Source organism: Geotrypetes seraphini, chromosome 5, assembly GCF_902459505.1.
Source record: "Geotrypetes seraphini chromosome 5, aGeoSer1.1, whole genome shotgun sequence".
NCBI lineage: Eukaryota > Metazoa > Chordata > Amphibia > Gymnophiona > Dermophiidae > Geotrypetes > Geotrypetes seraphini.
The window spans coordinates 109,523,854-109,550,030 of NC_047088.1; the positions used below are offsets into that span (position 1 = coordinate 109,523,854).

The 26,177-nt window shown below is 42.1% G+C and overlaps 1 protein-coding gene across 2 annotated transcripts in view; it reads left to right on the top strand.

Annotated features, from left to right (window-relative positions):
• Positions 1-26,177, top strand: part of LOC117361442 (integrin alpha-M-like) — a 122,328-nt gene that overhangs the window by 25,412 nt on the left and 70,739 nt on the right. For both annotated transcript variants that reach the window (XR_004539651.1, XM_033946785.1), the window contains exons 4-10: positions 1,188-1,252; positions 5,282-5,396; positions 17,525-17,652; positions 19,430-19,578; positions 19,925-20,078; positions 20,189-20,327; positions 24,420-24,496. Coding sequence is in view for 1 of the 2 variants with exons in the window: in XM_033946785.1 (XP_033802676.1) it covers positions 1,188-1,252; positions 5,282-5,396; positions 17,525-17,652; positions 19,430-19,578; positions 19,925-20,078; positions 20,189-20,327; positions 24,420-24,496 (827 nt within the window). In the remaining variant the exon portion in view is untranslated. The remainder of the gene's footprint in view (positions 1-1,187; positions 1,253-5,281; positions 5,397-17,524; positions 17,653-19,429; positions 19,579-19,924; positions 20,079-20,188; positions 20,328-24,419; positions 24,497-26,177) is intronic.

A 26,177-nucleotide genomic window follows, 5' to 3' on the forward strand; every position in this document is an offset into this window, starting at 1 on the left:
TTCTAAGGGCAGGATTCACTAAACCTCCAAACCGTGTGCGATCCGTTTCCATTTGCATGCCGGTCGACCAATTCAGTAAAGGCCTGCATGCAAATGGGGATGATCGTTAACACGCCTCCCTACCCACAGCCAGAGCGATCCCCGCTCATGCGCACACCCTGACAGTAGTGACAGGAGAAGCAGCCTCCTTTCACTGCTGTCAGGGCTCATCCCAGCTTAGATCTCTCTTCCCTGCTCCTGGACTCTCCTTCTCTCTGCCGCCGTTCCCTGAAGTGCAAGCCCGTGGTTTTAAAGCAAGCCTGCACTGCGGGAATGGCAGCAGAAAGCAGGAGAGTCCGGGAGCAGGGAAGAAAGAACAGGCACCGCAGCCTGCTCTCTGCTGCCCCGAAGCTGTGCCCCATATCTGCCTGCCCTGACTCTCCCGCTCTTGCCCCGAATCTCTCCTGCCATCCCGCACTTGCCCCGAATCTCTCCTGCCCTTCCCGCATTGGGAGCCCGTGGTTTTAACCCACTGATTACAGCGGGTTAAAACCACGGGCTCCCTGCCTGACAAAAGAGTAAAAAAAAAAAAGAAAAAATTAAGTATTTTTCTCCCACTGCATAACAAAATGTTTTTTTCCCTCTTTCAATCAGACACCTACCAGATAGGACTTACCAGAGATCTGGGCTTTCTTTCCCACAATAAAGACATTTAAAACTACTTTGCCACCTATCTGTCTTCTGCCCACCCAGCCACCCCTCCCTCATTCTATCCCTAAAATGCTTTCATGTTTTCCTTATATATACTGATATTTGTCTACACTTGCTTTTTTCTGATCTGAAGAAGGGTTACCTTTGAAAGCTCATCATAAAAGATTTTGCATTATTTCCTTTGTTTTTTTGTTTTATTTCTTCATATTACCTATCCAGTGATGGTAATTGGAGCAGGTTCTTCTGAGATAAGTGCAGAAAACGGGTTGGAGCACATGTGGCTGGCAATTTTTAAAAGCCAATTTCTGCAGCAAAAGGCAGTTTTACATTCAAAAATGCTTTTGAAAATTACTCTCCTTACAACTGTGTAATAATATAATTATTTTCATAGATTTATTAGACAGCGCTCCTTATAGTAATATCATTTTGATAAATTATATTCAGACTTTGAAAATATATTTAAACATAAATTCTATCCTTCTTTGTCTTTCTCTTAGACACCCTGCCAATTTCTCTGGGTCTTACTGTTGCCACTGAAGAAGTTTCTGCGAGGGGACTGATTGTGAGTAACCACAGGAAATGTTGTGCATGTTTAGTCCGCTGAGAACAGCATAAATTGTAAATGCACATAAAACCAATATTCTACATTTTGGGCTCCTTTTATCAAGCCGCGCTAGCGGGGTTAACGCGCGTGACTTTTCATCACGCGCTAATCCCTGCGCTGGCCAAAAACTACCATCTGCTCAAGAGGAGGCAGTAGCGGCTAGCATGGCTGACGGTTTAACGCGTGCTATTAGACGCGTTAAACCGCTAGCATGGTTTGATAAAAGAAGCCCTTTAACTGTTAATCAGATCATCAAAAATTTTAAAAAAGATGGCAAAAGATTATCAGCATACATGTTGAATTTTCTCAGAATTATGATTACTGGTTCCTAAGAATTCATTTCTATGGCATTTTCCCAGGTTTCATTTGCAGTATTACAGTATTATGTATATCATGCAGTGCCCTAGCCAGAAGGCAATTATGGGGTGGGCCAGTGGGTAAGTTAGGTAGGCAATTGCTCTTGGTCTTCAGGCCTGAGATTCTCTGTGCTCTACTGCTTAACAGTGGATATTCATCTTACTGAACACCAAAATTCAGTAAGAATTTTGCTGCTAAATCATGTCTTGAGCATATTGTCACAAGACAGCTCAATGGGATTTTCTTCTTCAGAAGTCAGCTGGAGGTTTGGCTCTGAAGGGATCCTGAATCCAGGCGAATTTCATGTGAAAATATTTTTCAAACCATTTAATATTTTGTGATAGATGATCTTCAGAAACTGATTTTATATTGTCAGACAAAAGAACTTCATTGGTCATCATGATCTGCTGCAAAAGGAGAAAAACAATCTTTGCCACAATCTTCATGCATTTTTCTCCACCATAATTGTAATTTTTTTTTTTTTTTTTTTGAAAGCTGAAACCTTCTCGATCAGTTTCAAAATGTGCATGTTGCCTCCTTGCAAGGGGACAGATTCAAAACGAATGCTAGGAAGTTCTTCTTTACCCAACGTGTGGTGGACACCTGGAATGTGCTTCCAGAGGATGTAATAGGGCAGAGTACGGTACCGGGGTTTAAGAAAGGATTGGACAATTTCCTGCTGAAAAAGGGGATAGAAGGGTATAGATAGAGGATTACTACACAAGTCCTGGACCTGTTGGGCCGCCGCGTGAGCGGGCTGCTGGGCACGATGGACTCCAGGTCTGACCCAGCGGAGGCATTGCTTATGTTCTTATGAGAGATTCAGCATATTTAACTTTTCAAAAATATCACACAAGTATGCCAGTTTAATTTAAAAAACTCTTGTCTCTACAAAGTTTTTGGCATACTCATGTTTTTCTTCTTCAAGAAAAATGTAGCGTTCTTGTCGCAATTGAAATATACGGGCCAACATATTGCCACAAGAAAACCAGCACGAGTGGCAGGAGTATATAAAATGACATGTATTCAGCTCCCATATCTTCGCACAATTTTCTGAAAATTTTTGCTTTTACTGGGCTAGTTTTTATAAAGTTTATCAAATCCACCATGTGTTCTAGGACCAAATTCAATGTAGGATTCAAATGCTTTGATGTGAGTACTTCTGTATGTATTATGCAATGGGTCCACATTGCAGCCGGAGCTTTCTTTCAAATAAGTGCTTGTAATCCTCCATAATGGCCTGACATCGAATGACCACCATCCGTACAGACCCCAATACACTTTGTCTACTCTTAATTATTTTCAGTCATAAATATATTTAGGATCTCAAACAAGTGCTGAGCCTTTGCACTTGCGGTTATTTTTTTTACAAAAAAGAAGTTCTTCCACAACGGCATTTCCATCTACAAAACGTACATAACAAATCAAATGTGCATCCTTATTATTAGCCGTGGTCTCATCCAACTGCAAGCCACGGATGCCACAGAAAGGTCTCAGACTGCGAGCACTGTAAAGCCAGGGAGAAGAAACAGAAATAGGAGTGGGCTTGGCATCCAAGCTCAATTCCTGCAAAGACTGAGCAATTGGATCAAGCAGCGCTGCAAATTTAAACAAGAGCACCACAGTCTAAGGGATCTGCTGATCCAGCATTCAAACCCAGATCCCCCAATCCGAGCAGCGCAGCCCTAGCAAATAAATACTCAGCAAGGACTGGATTCACCGGATGAACAGTTGGAGCTGGTGCATATGCTGAAATTCCTGAGGAGGTAACGTCGAGCAGAGACTGTTCAGGGGGGACCCCCGGCTTCAAACTCAGACCACAAAAATCTCACGCACTCTGAGAAGGTATCTGGACCCTGGGGCATAGAGTCAGGTTAAATACTTAAACGGGTTTTGAAAGTTAAAAGAAGGATTTTGTAACTAATTTGATGTTTGATAGGTAACCAGTGTGCCTTGTACAAGAGGGTGGGGGGGAGACGTGATCATATTTCTTTGCATTAAAAGTGATTTTTGGTACTTCTGTATAATATTGCTAAAGCATTACTTTAAGATTAACACTTTAGGAAAATTAAGAAAAACACAAATTGAGGGCTCCTTTTACGAAGCCGCGTTAGCGATTTAATGCACGTAAGAGAGCGCTAATTTGCCAACCGCGCTCGCTAGCCACTACCGCCTCCTCTTGAGCAGGCGGTAGTTTTTTGGCTAGTGTGTGCTAAAAAGGTGCATGCGCTAAAGCCGCTAATGCAGTTTTGTAAAAGGAGTCCTAAGTCTCCTGGTATAATTCATGAAATTTTCCATTGTAACAGTCTGACCTTTTGATCAATGTTGTGTCACTCTTATAAAGCCATTAATAAATGTTCCAAAGTAGTAAACTTTTCTTATACTCCATGCATGACTTTTCTACCACAGTCACCCTGTGCTAAACCTGGATAACTGGGATAAGGACATTTTCAGATTTTACCAAGGTCCAACAAGTGCAGACCAGAGCAAATCTAGCGTCACAGTAGGAGGTCTGGTGCTAAAATTATTCACATATTCCAGTAAACTGATCAGAGCTGCAACATTCCCACCTTCAACTTGATCTGTACCATGTTGCCCCCAGAATGGTGGTGGTAACTTCATCTTGCAAACCTTTGAAGGAAGCTGCTCTCGGTAATGAACATGGCAGACTTGTCCCTACCTGCAACACCCCCTTGCCCTTCCAAGCGTCTCTCTCAAAGGAACATTGTCAATGACCATCCAGGCCAAAGATGGCAAGTGTATTCTTCTGAGAAAAGTGAAATTTTCACTTAGCACCACGACTCTCTTTGTGAGGTTGCTTCCCTGGCATACTCGCTTCCTGGGTTCCTGCTGAGCTGCTGACAAAATTGGTAACAGAGGGCAGTAACCACATTGGTTGCTGCGGGTTAAAGATAGTAGACCAACATGCCAACTCTTGGGTTTCGCAATATTAGCAAAAGGCAAGCAGGAACTCAAACAAACACATCTTGATCTACAGCCATCTTGTAATTAAATACCTTTCAGAAAAGCATACTCTTCCTCCATACTCCAAGCCCTGTGAGAAGGGGTTGTTAATGTAGTTGATAATATGAAGAAAGCCATGGACCCCTGTAACACTTCTTTGTCATGGTTTTGTTTTTGTTTTTTTTTAACTAATTTTTATTGATAATGCAGCCAACATCAAAATAGGAAAAACAGAAGCCACATCACAAAGAAGAGGCAATAACAGAACAAACTTTCCAGGAAGGATAACAGGAGGTCAACCAAGGAGCAGAAAGGAAATATTAACAGATACAAGGTTCACAGAATACAAAAATGCATCCTCTCAGCTGATCACAAGTGGTGCAGCACTCCCCAAAAGGGGAACTGGGTCGATGAGTGATGGTTCTATTATCTCAAAAAAGTTATGAAATTGAGCTATATACAGTAGATTTATGAAAATTACAACAAAAAAGAATATTTAGGAATCACTGATTACGGTCTTGTGAATTTGAGATGTATGAGGTAATCCCTTGATATGACTATTCCACTTCTAACATCTTAAGTCTGTCAAGCTGGATGAGTCTTGAGTTATGTCAAATAAATGCTAAAGCATTAAAAAGTGCATCTTTCTTTCCCCTAAACTCACAGGTTTGTGGACCCACCTATTCTCACCCCTGTGAGGAAAACTTGTTCCTGAATGGAATCTGCTACATCTTTAATGATAAACTTCATGTGACCGAGGAGATCCGGCCGTCTTACAAAGGTAGGGGCCCGATCATCTCAGTTTGTATCCTCTACCACAGGGGTGCTCACACTTTTTTGACTCGCGAGCTACTTTTAAAATGACTAAGTCAAAATGATCTACCAACAATAAAATTTAAAAAAAACACAACGCACACTGTACACATAGAATTGTTAATTATCATTCCTATTCCGGGGTTTTTTCAAAGAGGTCAAAGCAGATGACTCTAGTCTATGCACTGTCACCTCAGTAACAACCATACAAAAATAGACAAATACCCACCCCCTCCCTTTTTACTAAACCACAATAGCAGTTTTTAGCGCAGGGAGGTGCGCTGAATGCCCAGCGCTGCTCTCGACGCTAATAGGCTCCCTTCGCTAAAAACCACTATTGCGGTTTAGTAAAAGGGGACCATATTGTAAAATATAGACAGCAGATATAAATTCAGACACATTTTGATCACTAAATTTAAAATAAAATCATTTTTCCTACCTTGTCTGGTGATTTCATGAGTCTCTGGTTGCACTTTCTTCTTCTGACTGTGCATCCAATCTTTCTTTCAGCCTGTATGCTTCCTCTCCTCCACACCTCATTCCCTTCCCCAACTTTTTCTTCCTCTCTCCCTGACCTTTCTTTCTTTCTTTCTCTCTTCATGCCCCCTTTCTTTTTTTTCTGTTTCTCTTCTTTCCTTCTGTCTCCCTGCCTGCCCCCTTTCTTTCTTTCTTCCTGCCCTTCCCCAAGCCACTGTCACTGCTGCTGCCATCGGGGAAAAAGGACCCAAACCGCCACCAATGGATAACAGGCCCCAAAGCCGCCGCCGCCGCCGCTCCATGCTCTCCCTGCTTCGGGCCGACCAGCATTCCTCTCTCCGACGTCAATTCTGCCATCGGAGAGGAAGTTCCGCCCAGCCAGGCAGCGATTGGCTGGCCCGAACTTCCCGTCGATCGCGATTGACCTATTGGGCACCCCTGCTCTACCACTTCCAGAGATCTACTCTAATCACCACACTGTATATTCCTCCACAATGTTTAGTGGTCCACTCAATTATCCAACTTTGCTGAAAAGTCTGCAGTTACATTTTTGTCATGAACTTTGTGTCAGTTTTCAAAATAAAAATACACACAAGCTTTCACCTTGAAAACTTAAAGAAAAGGTGTCCATCGAGACTCACATGTACATTATGTCTCCAGATTCTATATAAAGCAACTAAAGTTGCATGCGCAAATCTGTGCATATTTTGACACCCCTGACAGCACTGGCAACACCCCCGAAATCCACCGAAATAGGTACTCAAGCATTTTTCCTATCTGTCCCAGTGGGCTCATAGTCAACCCTCCACTGCCCTAGGTACATTAGATAAAGTGACTTGCCCAGGATCATAAGGAGCAGCATCAGGTTTAAATCCACAACTTCAGGGAACTGCAGTTCTCTCTCCCTCTACTTGCCAGGCAAAAAAACCCCACACAACTCTGAATCTTTCAAAATAGCCAATAGGAGCTCTCTGCTCTTGGCAATGGGAGGAGTCTATATAACGTACAGACAGTTTCCCTGTAGCTGACATCAGAAGCCTGTTTGCTGAATTTCTGCACTTTAAGTTTAAGTTTATTAGGATTTTATATACCGCCTATCAAGGTTTTTTTCTAAGCGGTTTTACAATCAGGTACTCAAGCATTTTCCCTTTGAAAGATTCAGTGAACACAGGAATCTCCCTCCTCACAGAAACAAAAGAAAAGTCTTAACATGAGATATGAACATGAAAATCCAGAGCAAATTTTTTAAAAAAGAGCACTTCTGGGTAGAACATAAGAAATGGCTTCGCTGGATCAGACTCTAGGTCTATCCAGTCCGGCGACCTGCACCCGCGGAGGCCAAGCCAGGTGTTCCCTGCTGAGAAACCTTGTTTACTCATATCCCCCAATGTGATTTGCAAGAAGGTGTGCATCCAACTTGCTCTTGAATCCCAGAATATTGGTCTCCATCATGACCTCCTCAGGGAGAGCGTTCCAAGCGTCCACCACTCGTTGTGCGAAACAGAACTTCCTAATATTTGTCCTGGGCCTGGTGCCCCTCAGTTTCAGTCCATGACCTCTTGTCCGAGTCACATTTGACAATGTGAATAACAATGTTTCTTGCTCTATTTTGTCAAATCCTTTTAGTATTTTAAAAGTCTCTATCATGTCTCCTCGCAGTCTTCTCTTCTCGAGGGTGAACAATCCCAGTTTTCCGAGGCGTTCTTTGTAGCTCAAATTCTTGATACCTTTAACTAGCTTCGTGGCTCGCCTTTGCACCCTCTCCAGTAGGGTTATATCCTTCTTTAGGTAGGGAGACCAGTGTTGGACACAGTACTCCAAGTGTGGTCTGACCATTGCTCTGTAAAGCGGCATTACGATGTCCGCCGATCTACTTGTGATTCCCTTCTTTAATCATGCCCAACATTCTATTTGCTTTCTTTGCTGCCACTGCGCATTGAGCCAACGGCTTCAGGGTCCTGTCTATCAGTATCCCCAGGTCCCTTTCTTGTTCGGTCTTGCCCAGTGTCACACCTAACATTTTATATTCATGTTACTTGTTTTTCTTACCCAGGTGCATCACTTTGCATTTTTCTATGTTAAACTTCAACTGCCACTTTTCTGCCCATTTCTCTAGCTGGTTCAAATCTCTCTGAAGTTCTTCTCTGTCCTTTTGTGACCCAACTACCCGACATAGTTTTGGGTCGTCTGCAAACTTGATTAAATTACTTGTTGTTTCATCTTCTAGGTCGTTTATGAAGATATTGAACAAGATGGGCCCAAGAATCGATCCCTGGGGTACACCGCTCGTCACCTCTTCCCAGTCCGAGAACTTCCCATTTATGCCCACCCTCTGCAATCTGTTTTCCAACCATTTGCCTATCCATCTTAGTATATCTCCTTCTATTCCATGGCTTTGTAGTTTCTTCAGAAGCCTTGCGTGGGGAACCTTGTCAAACGCTTTCTGGAAGTCCAAGTATATTATAATTGAAACGAACAGGATCCGTTTCTTGGTCCCGAAATTGTCCTGCAAAACATTCTGTCATCTGGAGGCAATTCCCCCCAGAAAGAAAGATACGTAGATAGTATTCTAAAGAGATTTTGCCTGTTTTATTATCAGTCTGCATTCATTTATATATCTTCAGTGGTATTAGCAGATGACGTAAGTACAGACCATATCTAGTGACAGGATACATAGGCTTCAAAGAAGTAATCAACACCAGAAAGGGGGGGGGGATGAATGAGCAGGATATGTACTTCATTGTTTAAAGCTAAAAGATGTAAAAAGCTTCCTTTATCTATCTCAACCGGTACATAGTAGTGGGGGGTCGAGCCTTCATTGTCTGAGAGTTAACTTCGTTAACATAAATTAAATGACCTCTTCCCAAACCATTAAGAGAGTAAACACCCAACATTCTACATTTGATTACTTCCAGCATGGACAGAGACAGAAAACTTATCCATTAAAATGTGTCCTTTCATAGACAGAGACAGAAAACCTATCCTTTCCTTTCAATCCCCTCTTACGTCATGAAAATGACGTCATAAATGCACAGCATGAGCGTGGAGGGAGAGATATTCTAGATATGTTTCTTGAGGAGGAGTTTTTAGGGGCTGTAATATGAGTCAAACAGCGCAGGAACAGTCTAAAAATTACATAAGTAACAAGAGTGCAGATATAACAATAAGAAGGTCTTTCACCCACCCCTGCATCCAACTAAAATACAGATCCCAAGGATTAGATAAACCAGAATTACGTTTAAGTTCAGCAGAGAGGTCTTCTAATTTTTTAATGGCCATAGTAACCTTACCCGTGGGACCTGCATTGTCAGGAATAAAGGTGCAACAGGATAAAGTACTGGGGAGAATTTTACAGACACCCAACAAAGCGTTGCTGATTATAATAAATGTAATTAATCCAATCAACATTCTTATTGATAGTAATAAGGGACTCAAACCTAGCCTTAACCTGGTCTCAGGCCTTGAATTCATCTGGGACCCCTCTTGGGACCCCTATCTCATAGCTAAAGCGCACTGGCCTATCTACTGGCAGGGTAGTTTAACACGGAGCCGGAGGTCTCCACAGAGCCAGTAAATATCACCTAAAGCAAAATCTAATGCGGCAGCAGTGAAGCATACCTATAATTTCCAAAAAAGAATACTAGGCTGTAGTTAAATTTCCAGTATGCCTCGGACAATAGTTTCTGATTAATACATTAACACATTTTAGCTAATCATGATTTAATCAGGACTACTTGAAACCGTCTTCCTGCCCTCAGGGTCTATCTGCATCCCCATGCCAGAGTCAGATTGATACAATTTCCCATAGGCCTTTGGTGACACCAGCTATGCCAACCGAAAATGCTGAACGCCTGCAACGGCTATGCTGACACCTTCCATATTCTTTGAAATGAAAGCAAACTTGTGGTACCCTTAGCCAGTTTGCCTCGCTTATGCCTTGCCAATCTCTAACAGTATATCATAGCTGTCCTCCAAGCTATGAAGATGAACAGTTCCCATTATGAGTTCAAACCTCTGTCTTAGGTTGCATAGGTCGTATCTATATCTTACCCGTCGTTGAGCGAATGAACGGTGCATAAGAGGTGCAGGAAACTTTCTCAGGAGGCCCAGGCAAAAAGGTACAAGGATGTCATAAGAGAGTATGTAAGTATGGGATATGGGATAATATTATCTCTGACCCTGGTATTGGTAATGCAATAGGCCATGCCAAATTAAAACCAAATTAGAACCAAATTAGCAAGTTGTCAGAGAAGATACTGGAAATTCATGTATAACTGCCTTAAAAGCTAGAAGGAACTTTGTGAGAAAAGAAATGTACACGTGTTTCACTCTACAGCAAAGGAGAATCATAACAATACATAGCAAAATTTGTAGAATAGTTAAGATAGAATGAATTAAAACATTAAATACATGGTTTGCAGTGGGCGAATACCCAAAGAAAAGTTCCCAAACTGAGACATGAGCGTCTCGTAGCAAATTTTCTATAGTTTGTGCAATCTGTCCATTTTCAAAAGTGATAGTATGATTCACTTCTTTGGAGGTTTTCTTAAGTTGTTCAATGTAAGTATGGAGTTCAGTAAAGTTCAGCAGCTTTTGGAATGTCTCATTCCCCATTCCAAGAGGTAGTGGATGTACAGCATATGAAATAAAGTCTGAAATGTCCATAGAATAGGTTAAATAGGAGGAATTGTACAGCAAAGCGTTCTTAGGAAGGTGGCTATCTCCGATGAACAGGAAACATTGTGTACAGCATGTGTGGAAAAGTCTTTGCAGTCAGGGTGCAGGAAGATGAATTAGTCCAGCAGGAACCGGCAGTCTCTTTAAACTGGTGAGATGGGATGAAATGATGTTTGCACAGGATTTGATGTTTGCACAGGATCTTTCAGTCACTGCAAATTAGTGGTATTCACCCTTGAGATGGAATGATGTTTGTGCATACAGGGAGGGATTTGAAAAGAGTCCCGATATCATTCAGCAGCTGTACTCCAGTGTGATCCAAATAAGAGATAGAAAATGGAGGAGAAACCATGTTGCCTGTACTGAATGTATAGAGAGAGAGAGAGAGAGAGAGAGAGAGAGAGAGAGAGAGAGAGAGAGACCAGGTTGCCTGTACTGAATGTGGCAACATGTGACAATATTAATACATTTACTTGTTATATCTATGGCAAAAGAGAGACAATATTCAAGTACTTAAGGTTCTTAATCAGACATTCCAAAAACATATGTTTTTGTGTGCCGCATATAACTATTATGGCAATTCAGAGAGACCATAATTCTGTACTGAATGTATTTTAAAAAAAAATTATGTCAGTCAGAAATGTGTACTGAATGGTTCATATCAAGTGAGCACCATAGAATAAACACTGTATAGATATAGAATAAAACCTTTTCTTAAAAATATAACCCCTAACTAAGCTACATTTAGCATATGCAAATTATAGGGAAAAAAGAACATTGCGCATTTGGGCTAGTAAAAAGTGGGAAAAGAGCTAGCTCTAGAAATGGCCAATATTATATATCCTGGGGTACCCCTCAAACCAAAACAAGTAGACAAAACACAGACCACATGGCACAGACAAGACACAAAACACATAGCTCTAGGCTTCAAACTATTCTTCCATCGGTCAAGTGTTCAGAGCTGAACTTATCTCTGGAAATAAACACATTTTTATAGAAAAACAAAACAGAGATGAACACATGAGTAAAGTATATGGACAAATAATGCATAGCATAACCATCTCATATTTAGAAAAGCTAATGTCTCTTTGGATCGTCTTTATCTCTGCAGTGACAAAGAGGATCCCTGGAAAACACCAGAAATATCCTAGTGCCAAAACTGGGATGGGCATGCATATATCCGAACCGCTGCTAAGAAAAAGAAAAGAAAAACACATTTTAATTTTGCAACATCCTAATTTCAGCTAAAACAATAGGAAGGAATTTTTTTCCAAATCACAAATGTGCCAGCTGTGACTTTCCAGATTTTATCTTTAATAGTCCTGTTCATGCGTTCGACAATACCGGAACTCTGTGGGTGATATGGGAGATGAAATTTCCACTCAATGCGGAATGCGATAGCTAAATCTTTGCATACTCTGGCAGTGAAAGCAGGACCATTATCTGAGTTGATGTGTGTGGGACATCCCCACCTAGGGATGATTTCGCGAAGTAAAATGTTCACCATAGTCTGAGCAGTTTCATTTGTAGTGGGAAAAAACTTCAGGTTATCGGGAGAACATGTCAACAATAACAAGGGCAGCTGGTATACAGGGTTTCCCCTCTTTGCACCAAAGTCCGTCCGAAGGGCGGCTTTGGGCACCGGCCAGATGGGCATTGATTAAGCCAGTGACCAGGGTCTCCGCAATTAAAACATCCAGTACTTCTAGATGGATTATTACCATCTCAATCGGAGACAAGGGCCCGCCCGCTACGAAACCCGTGACCCCCTCTTCCGCGAGGAGCGGACAGGCGCGGTCCCCAGGTAGGTAGCTGGCCCTAATAATGCAGGATTTCCCGAGGCTTAGAGATCTCAAAGTGTAGGAGAGTGTTGCATAGTGGTTAGCGCTACAGCCTAAGGAACCTAAGGCTTGGGGTTCAAACCCCGCACTGCTCCTTTTTTCAATCTGAAATTATGCACGAGAACTAGTGGGCCATTCTGAAATCATTTGTTTGACCAGAATCTGCAAAGGAGAACGGAGGTTAGAAAGGAAAGTCTGAAGTAGGGAATCCATATTTGCATGGGCACTAAGTCCTGCCTCTTGGGTCCAGGTTTCATTAAACCTCTTCCACACCTATCAAGCTCTGTCTGCAATCCTAATCGAATCACATTGGATTCCTGTTACTCATCGCATTACCTTTAAAATCCTACTTTTAGTTTTTAAAACACTGTCTTTGAACGAACCCCAATTCATTAATAACTATTTACTCCCCATAGTATATCACTTTCTTTAAGATCCATTAATCAAAAACTCTTAACAATTCCATCACTGAAAGTTATCGGAACTCATCATCATGATATCTTCTCTATAATGGCCCCACAATTATGGAACACCTTACCTCAGCATTTAAGAGAAGAAAATGACCTAAACCATTTTAAAGGCAATCTGAAGAGCTTCCTTTTTAAAGACGCCTTTAATTTATTTATTCCCTATTCCTATTGTTTTCACCATTCATGTCTTCTTTTGTGCTTTATTAATACAATTGTAGTTCTGCCCTTTTTTCCTTATGTATCTGTTAGTTTGTATGTCAATATGTCAAACTCATGTAATTTACTATAAATAAGCATATGTGTACACCTTTTGTTTTTTATTTGTAAATCGCTTAGCAAATTAAATTAAGCTATTCAATAAGTTAAAAATAAACTTGAAACTTTAATCTCACAAATTTCCATATTTTTCTTGCTCTATCTGTAAAACTAATTATCCCAGGACAAGCAGGCATGATATTCTCACATGTGGGTGACACCTGGCTTTCTGGCCCCTGTATTAATTAAAGTTAATTTATCCTGACCTCTTTAAGACACATTGGCACCATGCATACTAATATCTTTTCTGTGACGGCCCCTATCGTCTGGAACTCAGCACCAAACTATATAAGAGAAAGTTCATCACTTGATAAATTTAAAACTAGCTTGAAGGCCTTTCTTTTTAAAGACGCATTTGAAGTATACTAGTCCTTTTAAGGACTGTAATGGGACTTTGCTCCTTGCTTTTCTTATTCATTTTAATCTTTTCTACAAAGTGCTAGATTATTTATTTATTTATTTAATTATTTTTTTTTTTATTGTTTCCTCCCTTTTGTTTTGATCCTTCTCTCTTTCTTTTTCATTATAATTAGTTTTGTTTTTTAAATATATGCCTTTCTGACTGTCTGTTTTAATAATTACACAAATGTATTTTCTACCCTTTTTCATTTTGTTTCGGTAAGTTCCCCAAACAAACCTGAAACCTACTTACAGGGAGCTCTTCTACGTTTAAAAGTTTTAGAAACCATATTCGTTCTGTCCACTGAATATACATTAACATTTTATAACATTTCCAATATTCTTTTATCATTCTTAAAAACTTATTTCAGACAATTTGTCTATGTATCAAACAAGCTGCTGAAAAGTTCTCAACCGGCCTACAAACAGTGCTGAAAACTAGTCAGCCTGCTTGTCACTACAACAAAGGAGAAGGAGGACGAGAAGGAGGGGCTGCCCTCCCCCTCTTCCCGCCAAAGACTGCCACAGAACCAGAACCAGATCTCCGACTCCAACTCATCCACTTCACCCATACCACACATCCACAACCTGGTTCACTCACATTCAATTCATATTAAGCCCTACAGGGTTCACCACTTTCACCTACCCTATTCAACATTTACACATCCTCTCTAGGACACCTACTGCAAAAACCAAACCTGATCTATTACATATATGCAGACGACATCTCCATCCTAATCCCAGTGAATAGCATAACAAATGAAACCTCAAAATACATTACTCATATAATGACCGAAATAGAACATTGGACACGCAACTTAACACAGAAAAAAACAAAAATCTTCCTTGCAAGCCCAACGGATAAAATTGCCAATTCAAAGCTACATATAAAAGACCATGATTACCCAATTACCAACACAATAAAAATATTGGGAGTCACATTGGACACACACACCTCACTACGATTGAACACACGAATATAGTGGCAACAAAATGTTTCACGATGCTATGGAGATTAAAGACCATCAAAAAACACTTCGACCCACTATCGTTTAGATTACCAGTGCAATCACTAGTGCTTTCTACCCTGGACTATTGTAATATCGTTTATTTGGGTATCATTCAGAACTCAGCTGTCCGCTTGATATATGGATTAAAAAAGAATTACCATGTCATCCCCCACCACAAACCACTGTACTGGCTGTCAGTCGAGGCAAGAATATTATTCAAGTTCTCCTGCATATGTTTCAAGCTAGTTTGGGGACTAGCACCTACGTACCTGCAAACACACTTGTATTCTACAACCCAATAAGACAAACCAGAAACAGCTATCTTTTTGCATACCCAAGCATAACCAATTGTAAATATAAAACCTTTCTGGACAGAACTTTCATGCACCAAGCAAACAAACAACAACATTGGCTAGACAGTCACATTAATAAAGCCGAACTGACCTACAATGCCTTTTAGAAAACTCATAAAAACTACCCTATTTGACAGATACATCACCTAAACAGAACCTCACCAAGCACTCTTTCTTTTCACAATGCTCTCTGAAATCCTAATTCTTGCTGTTTCTGAATCTCTAAACAAACTGTACATTGTAATTTTTTCCCTTTTTTCAGGAAAGCTGCGATTTTTCTTTACAGGTCAGCTCCGAAATTCTTAGCAAACATTATATTTTGTAATTTTGATTCCTAATAGTCTCTGTACTCTGTACTCCCTCCACATATTGTAAATCGCTGAATGTTCAGCTCTCTTAAATGTAAACCGCCTAGAAGTCGCAAGATTGTGGCGGTATAGAAGAATAAAGTTATTACCATTATTATTATTATTACTGAAGCGAACAAAGTCTCATCTGTCTAGGAGGTGGAGAATCCTAAGTGCCTTTATGACCCATTAGAAAACAATATCACAATGCAGGAATTTTTTCAATAACAAAAACAATATAACAATGCAGAAATTTTTGCTTACCTTACCTTATAAGCGAGATACATTAATAATATACAATATAATCTTATACTCTATAAAATCTTATCTAAGCAATAGAAGAGAAAAGCGCATGCAAAGAATGGCACAGATGACAGAATGCGCAGACGTTTCTCCACAATAGAGACTTTCCAAAAGTCTTCACTTAATTTTATTCTTCCCGAAAGAATGGCAGCTGCTTATTTTCGCGGCGGGAATTTACCGAAAACTCCACATTAATATTTGTCCTTGCCAAAAGGACAGTAACCGCGGCGGGTTTACCAAAAACCCTACAATTTAAATAAAGGGTTGGAACATGATGCCAATACCTACGAGTATTAAAGAACAGAATTCAAAATTCAGAAATACTCACAAAATATTGGTAATGTCAAGTCCATCCCGGACGTAGCCCCCAAATTGAAACGAACAGGATCCGTTTCTTGGTCCCTCGTCCTGCAAAACATTCTGTCATCTGGAGGCAATTCCCCCCAGAAAGAAAGATACGTAGATAGTATTCTAAAGAGATTTTGCCTGTTTTATTATCAGTCTGCATTCATTTATATATCTTCAGTGGTATTAGCAGATGACGTAAGTACAGACCATATCTAGTGACAGGATACATAGGCTTCAAAGAAGTAATCAACACCAGAAAGGGGGGGGGGGGATGAATGAGCAGGATATGTACTTCATTGTTTAAAGCTAAAAGGTGTAAAAAGCTTCCTTTATCTATCTCAACCGGTACATAGTAGTGGGGGGTCGAGCCTTCATTGTCTGAGAGTTAACTTCGTTAACATAAATTAAATGACCTCTTCCCAAACCATTAAGAGAGTAAACACCCAACATTCTACATTTGATTACTTCCAGCATGGACAGAGACAGAAAACTTATCCATTAAAATGTGTCCTTTCATAGACAGAGACAGAAAACCTATCCTTTCCTTTCAATATCCACCGGTTCACCGCTATCAATTTGTTTGTTTACCTCCTCAAAAAATTGAAGTAAATTAGTCAAACATGACTTCCCTTTCCTAAAGCCGTGTTGGCTAGCTCTCATCAGGTTGTGATTTTCCAGGTGTTGCTCTATGCTATCCTTTACTAGTGCTTCAATCATCTTCCCAGGAACCGACGTAAGACTCACAGGTCTATAGTTGCCCGGTTCTCCTCTCGATCCCTTTTTGAAGATTGGGATGGCATTCGCTATCCTCCAGTCATCTGGTATTTGCCCGGTTTTAATTGACAAGTTAGCTAGGGATTGTAATAGTTCTCCGATTTCTATCTTAAGCTCCTTTAGCACTCTCGGATGAATTCCATCTGGTCCAGGGGATTTATCACTTCTCAATTTGTTGATCTGATAATATATCATGTTCAAATCCACATTTACTGTGGTGAGGCTATCCTCAATTTCTCCCTTGAATGCTCTCCCTGTTTCTGGCATTGATGCAGTGTCCTCCTTGGTAAAGACAGACGCAAAGAATGAGTTTAGCCTATCTGCAATCTGTTTGTCTTCCTTGATGCACCCTTTTCTTCCTTGGTCATCGAGAGGGCCCACTGCCTCCTTAGAAATGAAAGGTAGGGTTATCAGATGTCCGGAAAAACCCAGACATGTCCTCTCTAAAAAACCCGGTAGTTTGCCTGGGTTTTAGAAAGCCCCGACCTCCCGGCGGATCTGGAGGGCCTCTGAGCATGTGCAGATGATGTCACATGCATCCGCTCACGCTCAGAGACACCCCCCCCCCCCCCGATGTGTTCCGGAGGTCGGAAAACAAAGATGAGGCTTCGCGGGGGCAGAGTTAGATATAGAAAATGGGGTGGCTAGGGATAGAACGGAACTGGGCCATTTGTCCAGGTTTCTCTGGACATAAATCTTGTAACCTTAGTGTAAAGTGGAAGGTATTTTAGGGACTGCGATGATAACATCTGTAGTAAGCCCTCATTTTCTCTCCCTCATAGAATGTGTTTCTGGTGTGGATGCAGTCATTCTTTACGATGACTCAGGAAGCATTACCAGCGATGACTTCCGGCGCATGCAGCACTTCATGATTGATCTCATCAAGAACCTTCAGGATGCCAATATTCTGGTACGTTGTGAAATTTTTATAACTCTTGTTTTACTGTGTCTGATCCCTGTTTACCAAGACCAGCTGAGTTTCTGGAAATTGAAGCATTTGACATTCAAGGAAATGTTGGGGCTGTTGTCACTTCTTTTAAAGGGATGGGTAGATTTACAATATGGGAAGAGATGGAGGTGGGAGGTGAGGAGGTAGTTAGGAATGTTTCCTTCAGAAAGGAAGAGGCTAATGGGCAATGACATCAATGGCTACAGTGTTTCTCCAAAAATAAGACCTATCACGAAAATAAGCGCTATCAATATTTTCGGGGTAGGTCTTAATATAAGCCCTAGCCCGAAAATATGCTCTAATCGCCAGCAGCCACGCTTCTTCCGCTCCACTGCTCCAGCCATGCAGCCGAACTGCCGAACCCCCGCTGACCTTCTATCCTTCCCTCCATTCTGAACCCCGCTGACCTTCTATCCTTCCCTCCATTCTGAACCCCGCTGACCACGAGCCATAAATACTTTCCTACAGAGCAGCGTCGGGCCAGCAGCACTCTAAACAAGCTGCTTTGCTGCCTTCTTGCTGGGGAATTCCCTCTGCTGTATCACTGATGATGTCATCAATAAAGCAGCACACTAAAGGCCCTGGTGAGAAGGCCGCGAAGCAGCCTGTTTAGAGTGCTGCTGGCCCGACGCTGCTATGGAGGAAGGTATTTATGACTCGTGGTCGGCAAGGTTTGAATGGGAGGAAAGGATGGAGGGTTAGCGGGGGTTCGGCGGTTTGGCTGTGCGGCGGGGGCGGGGCCAGGTGCTCAAGGTTTCTGCTGCACAAGGGATTGGAGGGAGGGAAGGATGGAAGCTGGGCAAGGGTTCTGCTGCACAGAGGGATGGGAGGAAAGGATAGAAGCTGGGCAAGGGTTCTGCTGCACAGGGGGATGGATGGGATGTAGGGATAGAAAGATGCTGCAGAGGGAAGGCAGAGGGATGGGTGAGAGGGGAGGAAAGATGTTGCACATGTGAGGGAGAGAAAGGAAATAGGAAGAATTGGGGTGAAGGAGATGAAGGGAGAAATGATCATGTACATGAAAAAAATAAGCCCTACCCGAAAAATAAGACCTAGTGCATATTTTGGGCCCCCAAATGAATATAAGACACTGTCTTATTTTCAGGGAAACACAGTGCAGATACTTAAAGTCATTTGTGGATTTGTTTCTAAATATATTTAGTTCTGGAATGTCATCTTCTACCTGCTGCTTGTGCCAGTGTGAGAGGAATATGACATTTTCTGCATGTTGTTTATGAATGGTGCATTATTAGGAAAGAAACGGGGATGGGACATGATATACTGCCGTGTTGGGGTTACAATCAAAGTGATTTATATTATTATATACAGGTACTTATTTTGAACCTGGGGCAATGGAGGTTTAAGCAACTTGTCTGGAGTCACAAGGGCTGCAGTGGGAATTGAACCCAGTTCTTCAGGATCTCAGGCTGTTGCATTACCCACTAGGCCACTCCTCCACTAAATTTTTGATTAGAGTAAATTGTATTAACAAATATAGGGTCATGTTTATTAAAGCTTAGTTCATGCTAAGTGCTGTGCAGCCCATTTTATTCCTATGGGTAATACAGCACTTAAGGCACACTAAACCTAAGTAAATTTGGCCCATAGTGTTGCAATAATCTCTCCCTTTCCTCTTTACCTTCTCCCTTTTCTTCTCTCCTCTCCTCTATTCTCTTCCCCATATCTTCTTTCTCTCTCTCTCTCTTTCTCTCCTTGTCTTTGTCCCCTGCCTTCCTAGTTTGCCGTTGTACAGTTTTCCACTGAAGTCCGGGATGTATTCAGTTTTCAAGAATACCAACAGAGGTCTTTCAACCCTGAGAAGGCAATCCTCCAGGTCCCACATACCAAGGGACGGACTCACACCCCATCTGGCATCAAGCATGTGGTGTAAGTACATTCCTAGGAAAGAGAAATCAAACAGTTTGGGGGAAATGGTACCAAGGAGTGTTAATTGTCTTTTGTTTAGTAAATCGTATGTTAGTTAAACTGATTCCGCGTTAGTCTTATGTACCGCGTTGAGCCCCTACTTCAGGAGATGATACAATATATAAATCTAAGTCTTAGATTAGATTAGAAATGTTAGAGTTACAAATACAAAGGAGATAACTGATTGCTTCCTTTACATAACAATTCAATTATTTCAAATATTAAATTAAACCTTATCAGGTTTATTCTTTTTTTCGCTCTCCTTACTCTGCCTACACTCTGGATTTTCTTGTCTCGATATTTGTAGGGAAAAAATTTTCACAGCAGACAGAGGAGCCCGCAGGAACACCAAGAGTCTACTGATCACCATCACAGATGGAAAATCTAATGACGAGGAAGTCACCTTTGAGGAGGCAATCGGAGCAGCCAATATGAAGGGGATTATACGCTATGCCATTGGGGTGAGTAAGGGAGCCAGTGAACTAACAGTGCCAGGGAAGGCATCCCTCAGTCACTTAAAGGAGAGAATGGGTAGTAGTCTCCTCACTAAGCTCTCCTATTTCTATTGCAGGTGGGGTCAGAATTTGTTAGTGCAAGGGCAGAGCTGGAGACAATCGCATCCAGACCAGAGAATGTTTTTCGGGTAGGGAGCTTCAGTGCCCTGTCTTCCATCCAAGCTGAGCTTGCTGAGAAAATCTTTGCCATTGAAGGTCCGAGACACGGTTTGAATATCCAGTTATATACATAGATATGTCCCTGTAGTTTGGTCCCAAGTACATGTCTCTATCTCATGGCAACTGCTTAGGTTTCACTGTTTTTATAGTGTTATTCATTTTTAAGAATGAACTTGGGATAGTATAACCACTTTGAGGCTGATATTCAAAAGATGTGTTTGGGTAACTTTAGGATTTACCTGGATAACTCTTTAGGTTTTAAAATTTGTACTATCATAGTCCGCTAGGTAAGCAATCGAAATGATAAATGTCGCATAGAAAACATTTGCATTGTTACAGGTACATTTTATTTAAAAAAATATCTTAAAGGGTGGGTTTCTAGCTCATTAGGACAACCTCTTCTCAGTGGCATCTCGAGGGAGGTTGACGCCCAGAGTGTGGGCACCTAGCATCGTCGCACTGAGTGCCCTCCTGCACCCACATACCATTTTGAATGTTCACCGGAAAAGCAGCATCTTCCACCTGCTACTTGCGCCTCACTCCCTTCTTCATGGGGGAAGGGGTGATGGCTGAGGCAGAAGGGAGTTGGCATCCCTCCTGCAGATTTTTTTATTTTTTTTTTTTTAAAGTCCAGGTGGGGGTCCCTGCACAACATTTTTTTAATGGGCTCAGATAATGTGCATGTGTAACACCCACACACAAACACATACGATCTGCCCATTAAAAAACCCCAAAAACTACTCTTCCTGCCCTGAACAGCTGATCAACAGGAGGCTATTTTGGGGCTTTCCCTTGCTGCTCAATTGTTCCGGTTTCCACTGCCAGCTCTGTGCATGCATCAGTCACTTTCTTCAATGACTAATCAAATTAGATTATGGTGGACTTCTGCAAAACTCATTTGCTTGCAAAATTGTTTCAACATCAATTGCCGTTTTCAAATCAGACAATTTACTGGTACCACAGTGACCCACGGAATTTTATCAAAAGTTTTAGAGCATCTGGCTCTGGGATAGGAACTGGTTGAGAGGAAGGCAACAGATGGTGGTGTTAAATGGAGCTCATGCTGAGGAAAGGGATGTTACCAGTGGTATGCTGCAAAGTTCAGTTCTTTAACCTGCTCTTTTTTAATATTTTTGGAAGTGATATTGCTGAAGGGCTGTCTGGTAAGGTTTGCCACTTTGTAGATGATACCAAAATCTGCAATAGGGTAGACACCCCTGATGGTGTGGATAACATGAGGAAGGACATAGCAAATCTGTAAAAACCTGAGGGAACAGTACAGAATAGGGGATGAAGAACTTTGTGTGTGAAAGATGAGCGCGACTTGGATGTGATTACATGTGATGATCTTAAGGTGGCCAAACAGGTAGAAAAGGTGATGGCAAAATCTAGAATAATGCTTGGGTGCATGGGGAGAGGAATGATCAGGAGGAAAAAAAGACGTGATGATGCCTGTGTATAAGACCCAGGTGAGATCTCATTTAGAATATTGTGTACAGTTCTGGAGACTGCACCATCAAAAAGATATAAACAGGATGGAGTCGATCCAGAGGAAGACTACTAAGATTGTGGCCTTTATCATAAAGTGTATGAGGACAGACTTAAAGATCTCAATATGTATACTTTGGAAGAAAGGCAGGAAAGGGGAGATATGATAGAGATGTTTAAATACTTGCGTGGTATACCTGTGCATAAGGCAAGTTTCTTTTAACTGAAAGGAAATTCTGGAATGAGGGGGTCATAGGATGAAGCTGAAAAGGGACAGACTAAGAAGTATCCTCAGAAAATACTTTTATCACGGAAATGGTGGTGAATGCTGCGGCTACTGCCAGTGTGTCCTCCGTAATCTCGGAGAGAGCGAGACCAGAAGGCTTTGAGCATGCGCAAATGCTCAAAGCCTAGTCCAGCCCGGCGCAGGAAGAAGGAGGATCTCTTTCGCACCGCACTGCCCAGCCCAGCCTAGCCCAACCCAACGAGGGAGGATCTTCGGGCACTGGCACTGGCACATCCTGTGCATTGGTGCTGGTGCCCAATCGGGTAAGAGATGTTTTGCGGTGCTGGGGGGGATGTAGGACCGTGGGGGAGGGAGGGTGACGCGAGCGGGGGGGGGGAGGATGCTGGTTCGCAGGGGGGATGCCAGATCGGATTGAGAAAAAAAAAAGTTGTAAAACGCACTCACGCGTATAACGCGCATGGTTATGCATGGTTTGTAAAAATCGTGTATAACGCGCGCGTTATATGTGTGAAAATACGGTAGACAGGTCAGAATTCATCTAAGTTTTATTGTTTTTATTATTATTACTGTTGTCAGAATGCACTGTCATCAATCAACACTGCACATCAGGATTTCTCCCATTTTTACTCTGGGTTTTTCAGTTCCAAACAAAAACATGCTTCATTTAAATTCAAAAAAGTTAAAAAAAAAAACCCCGAAAAAACACCTCAGCAATTTAGTCCAAACCACAACTCCCACAATACCCTTCATAAGGCACTTGTGCAGTTTCAGTGATTAGCATGGACTATAATTCCCACAATGCCCTTTATTCACCTTCCTAGTTTAGGCAGCTGTGCAGTTCATTAGCAAATTCAATAGTTCATTCAGTTATGCACACTTTTCTCAATAGCTTACATCACAGTTCAAAAGGAAAACTTTTCTTCAAACAAGGTGAGGTTTTCAGTGGCCTAATATTCTCTGCCGTCCAGCCAGCATGGCTGAGCAGAGATTTTAAAAAACACACCAGAAGAAAACAATTTAATTTTCATTTTTGCCTTTAAACTGCAGCCTGCATTGTTCAGACCCACTCCATGAGTTCTGGCCCCATTTCAGCCTTCCACTCACTGAGTTCCTGCTGTATTGGCTCCCCTTGGAAGTTCAAGTCAGAAAAGAGCAGTTTCCTCTGGTAGCTTTTCCATTGCTACATCAGGAGGGACATTGGAGGCAGGTGTGCTGGCTAACTCCCCCCTCCCCTCCCCAGCTGAATTTAAGTTCCTGGCTTCTTAGGGCATGCCCTGACTCACTCATCCTCCTTTGACCACTAGATGTCAGGTGTTTCAGGAATTCCCCCTTGTGTTTCTCAGGCCCAGATTCTCAAAAGTTTAACGCCGTCGCTAAACTGTTTTCTGACGGTTTAGTCTGCACATATTTTAGCGGTGGATTATCAAAACGGCTTATCACTGTTTATAGTGAGGTTTCTAGTAGTCTCCAACGACATGCAAATGGGCTTTTAATATTAAAATGAGCACACCGGTGAATTCTTTAAAATCGCCAAGCCATTCTCCAAAAGCGATGTAGGCTTTTGGCGACAAAAATCAGCAATTGGTCCAATGGTACCAGTACAGTGAAAACCCTGGCATAGCAGTGTCAAAGACTGCTAGAAAAGCCATATTGACAAGTGCACCCCCATTCTCTCCCACTGCAACATAACACACATACCCCTGCAGTGGGAGAGATGACCACTCTCTTCTGCTGCTAAGCAACAGCCCCCATGCAGTGGGATAGATGCCTACCCTCTCCCACTGACAAGCGACCCCCCCCCCCCCTCTGCAGCGGGAGAGATGCCCATTCTCTCCCACTGCATCACGACCCCCCCCCCCTGCCTCTGACCCCTCTCCCTGTACCTTTAAATGGTGGACCAGAAAAATGCCTAATCCCCCCGGCAAGCTGACCTGTCTCTTCTAAAATGGGCATTCCACTCCCCAGTGCATCCTGAGGAGATGCCTTATACAATCTGGGCCAATCAGAACCTCAGGCCCCTCATCGGATGCACCAGGAAGAGGCCTAAAGCTCTGATTGGCCCGGACACCTAAGGCCCCTCCTATGAGGTGTATAGGCCAATCAGAGCCTTAGGCCCCTTCCCGGTGCATCCAGGGAGGGGCCTGAGGCCAGGATGCACTGGGGAAGGGAAAACCCATTTTGGAAGAGGTGGGCCAGCTGGCCAGAGGGAGTAAGCTTCCCTCCAGTTAGCCATCTAATTAAAGGTACGGAGGAGAGAAGTTGGAGGCAGCAAGAGAAATACTTTAGTGGGAATTCCTTATAAAGCTACCACCTTCATGGCCCAAACAAGGTTAACTGTGATATTTACAGAGCGCCAGTGCTCATCCATCCTCTATTCTTTCCTTCTACTTCAGGTATTCAACAAACTTCCAACAGTAGTTCCTTCCTACTGGAACTATCGCAAGGTGGATTCAGCGCTCTCAAAACTCTGGTACGTATCTCTTCCCTTTCACAAAAATATAGTGAAAATAGGGAAGTTCTTCTTCACAAATAAAAGGGCTGTACATTATTTTTCTTTATGCATTAAGGGGGCCATCAGTGTTGCAATGAGTTGCAGGATTTACTAGATGCCTTTATTCAATTAAGTTTGCCAGATATTCAGAGCGGGATTTTAGAAAGGACATCCAACTCTCTGAGTGAAATATTTTTTCACTCAGAGAACTCAGGTAGTTAAGCTCTGGAATGCATTGCCAGATGTTGTAGTAAGAGCGGCTAGCGTAGCTGGTTTTAAGAAAGGTTTGGACAATTTTCTGGAGGAAAAGTCCATAATCTGTTATTGAGAAAGACATGGGGCAAACCACTGCTTGCTCTGGATCGGTAACATGGAATGTTGCTACTCCTTGGGTTGTAGTAAGAGCGGCTAGCATAGCTGGTTTTAAGAAAGGTTTGGACAATTTCCTGGAGGAAAAGTCCATAGTCTGTTATTGAGAAAGACATGGGGCAAACCACTGCTTGCCCTGGATCGGTAACATGGAATGTTGCTACTCCTTGGGTTGTGGCCAGGTACTAGGAACCTGGATTGGGCTACTGGGCTTGATGGGCCATTGCTCTGACCCAGTAAGGCTATTCTTATTTTCTTTTCCAACTTTGAATATGGATGTCCAAGTCAATTCATCACAAATGGATGTCGATCTTATATGTATTTTAGAACAGAATATAGCTTGTTCTAAAATTCTGTACTTATGACATGGATATCCGTATGCTGGAAATATGCAGCATGAATGTCCATTTTACATGATAAAATGTCCAAATTATGTATGGAGAAAACAAGGGACACGATTGTCTGTGGTAACATAGTAACACTCAATTTTATAAAATGGCCACAGACATCCATATAGTGTAGCAGGGTAGCCTAATGGTTAGAGTAGTAGGTTGACAATCAGAGGGACGAGGTTCAAATCCCACTTCAGCTCTTTATTTTTTTTAAAATAGTGACCCCTCCAGGAACAGAAAAATACTAATATGAAAACTTTAGTGAGGGTTGGGGATGGGTCCATGGACATACACCCAGACACAATCATAAAAGTAAAACAAAAACTCTTTATTAACTCATAAGAACATAAGAACATAAGACTTGCCTCTGTCGGGTCAGACCGGAGGTCCATCGTGCCCGGCAGTCCGCTCACGCGGCGGCCCCTCAGGTCCAGGACCTGATAGTGCTCCTACCCTAAAACTCACATATGCTTTTCGCTTTTGTCCTGTAGTGTAACCTTCTATCTATACCCTGTAATCCCCTTCTCTTTCAGGAAGTCATCCAGTCCCTTTTTGAAACCCAGTATTGTACTCTGTCCTATTACCTCCTTTGGAAGCGTGTTCCAGGTGTCCACCACCCTCTGAGTGAAGAAAAACTTCCTTGCATTCGTTTTGAATCTGTCCCCTCTCAGTTTTTCTGAGTGACCTCTTGTTTTTGTTGTCCCCGCTAGTCTGAAGAATCTGTCCCTATCCACCCTCTCTATGCCTTTCATGATTTTATATGTCTGTATCATGTCTCCTCGCAGTCTCCGCTTTTCCAGGGTAAAGAGCCCCAGTTTGTCCAACCTTTCGGCATATGAAAGGTTCTCCATTCCCTTTATCATCCTAGTTGCTCTCCTCTGGACCCTCTCAAGTATCGC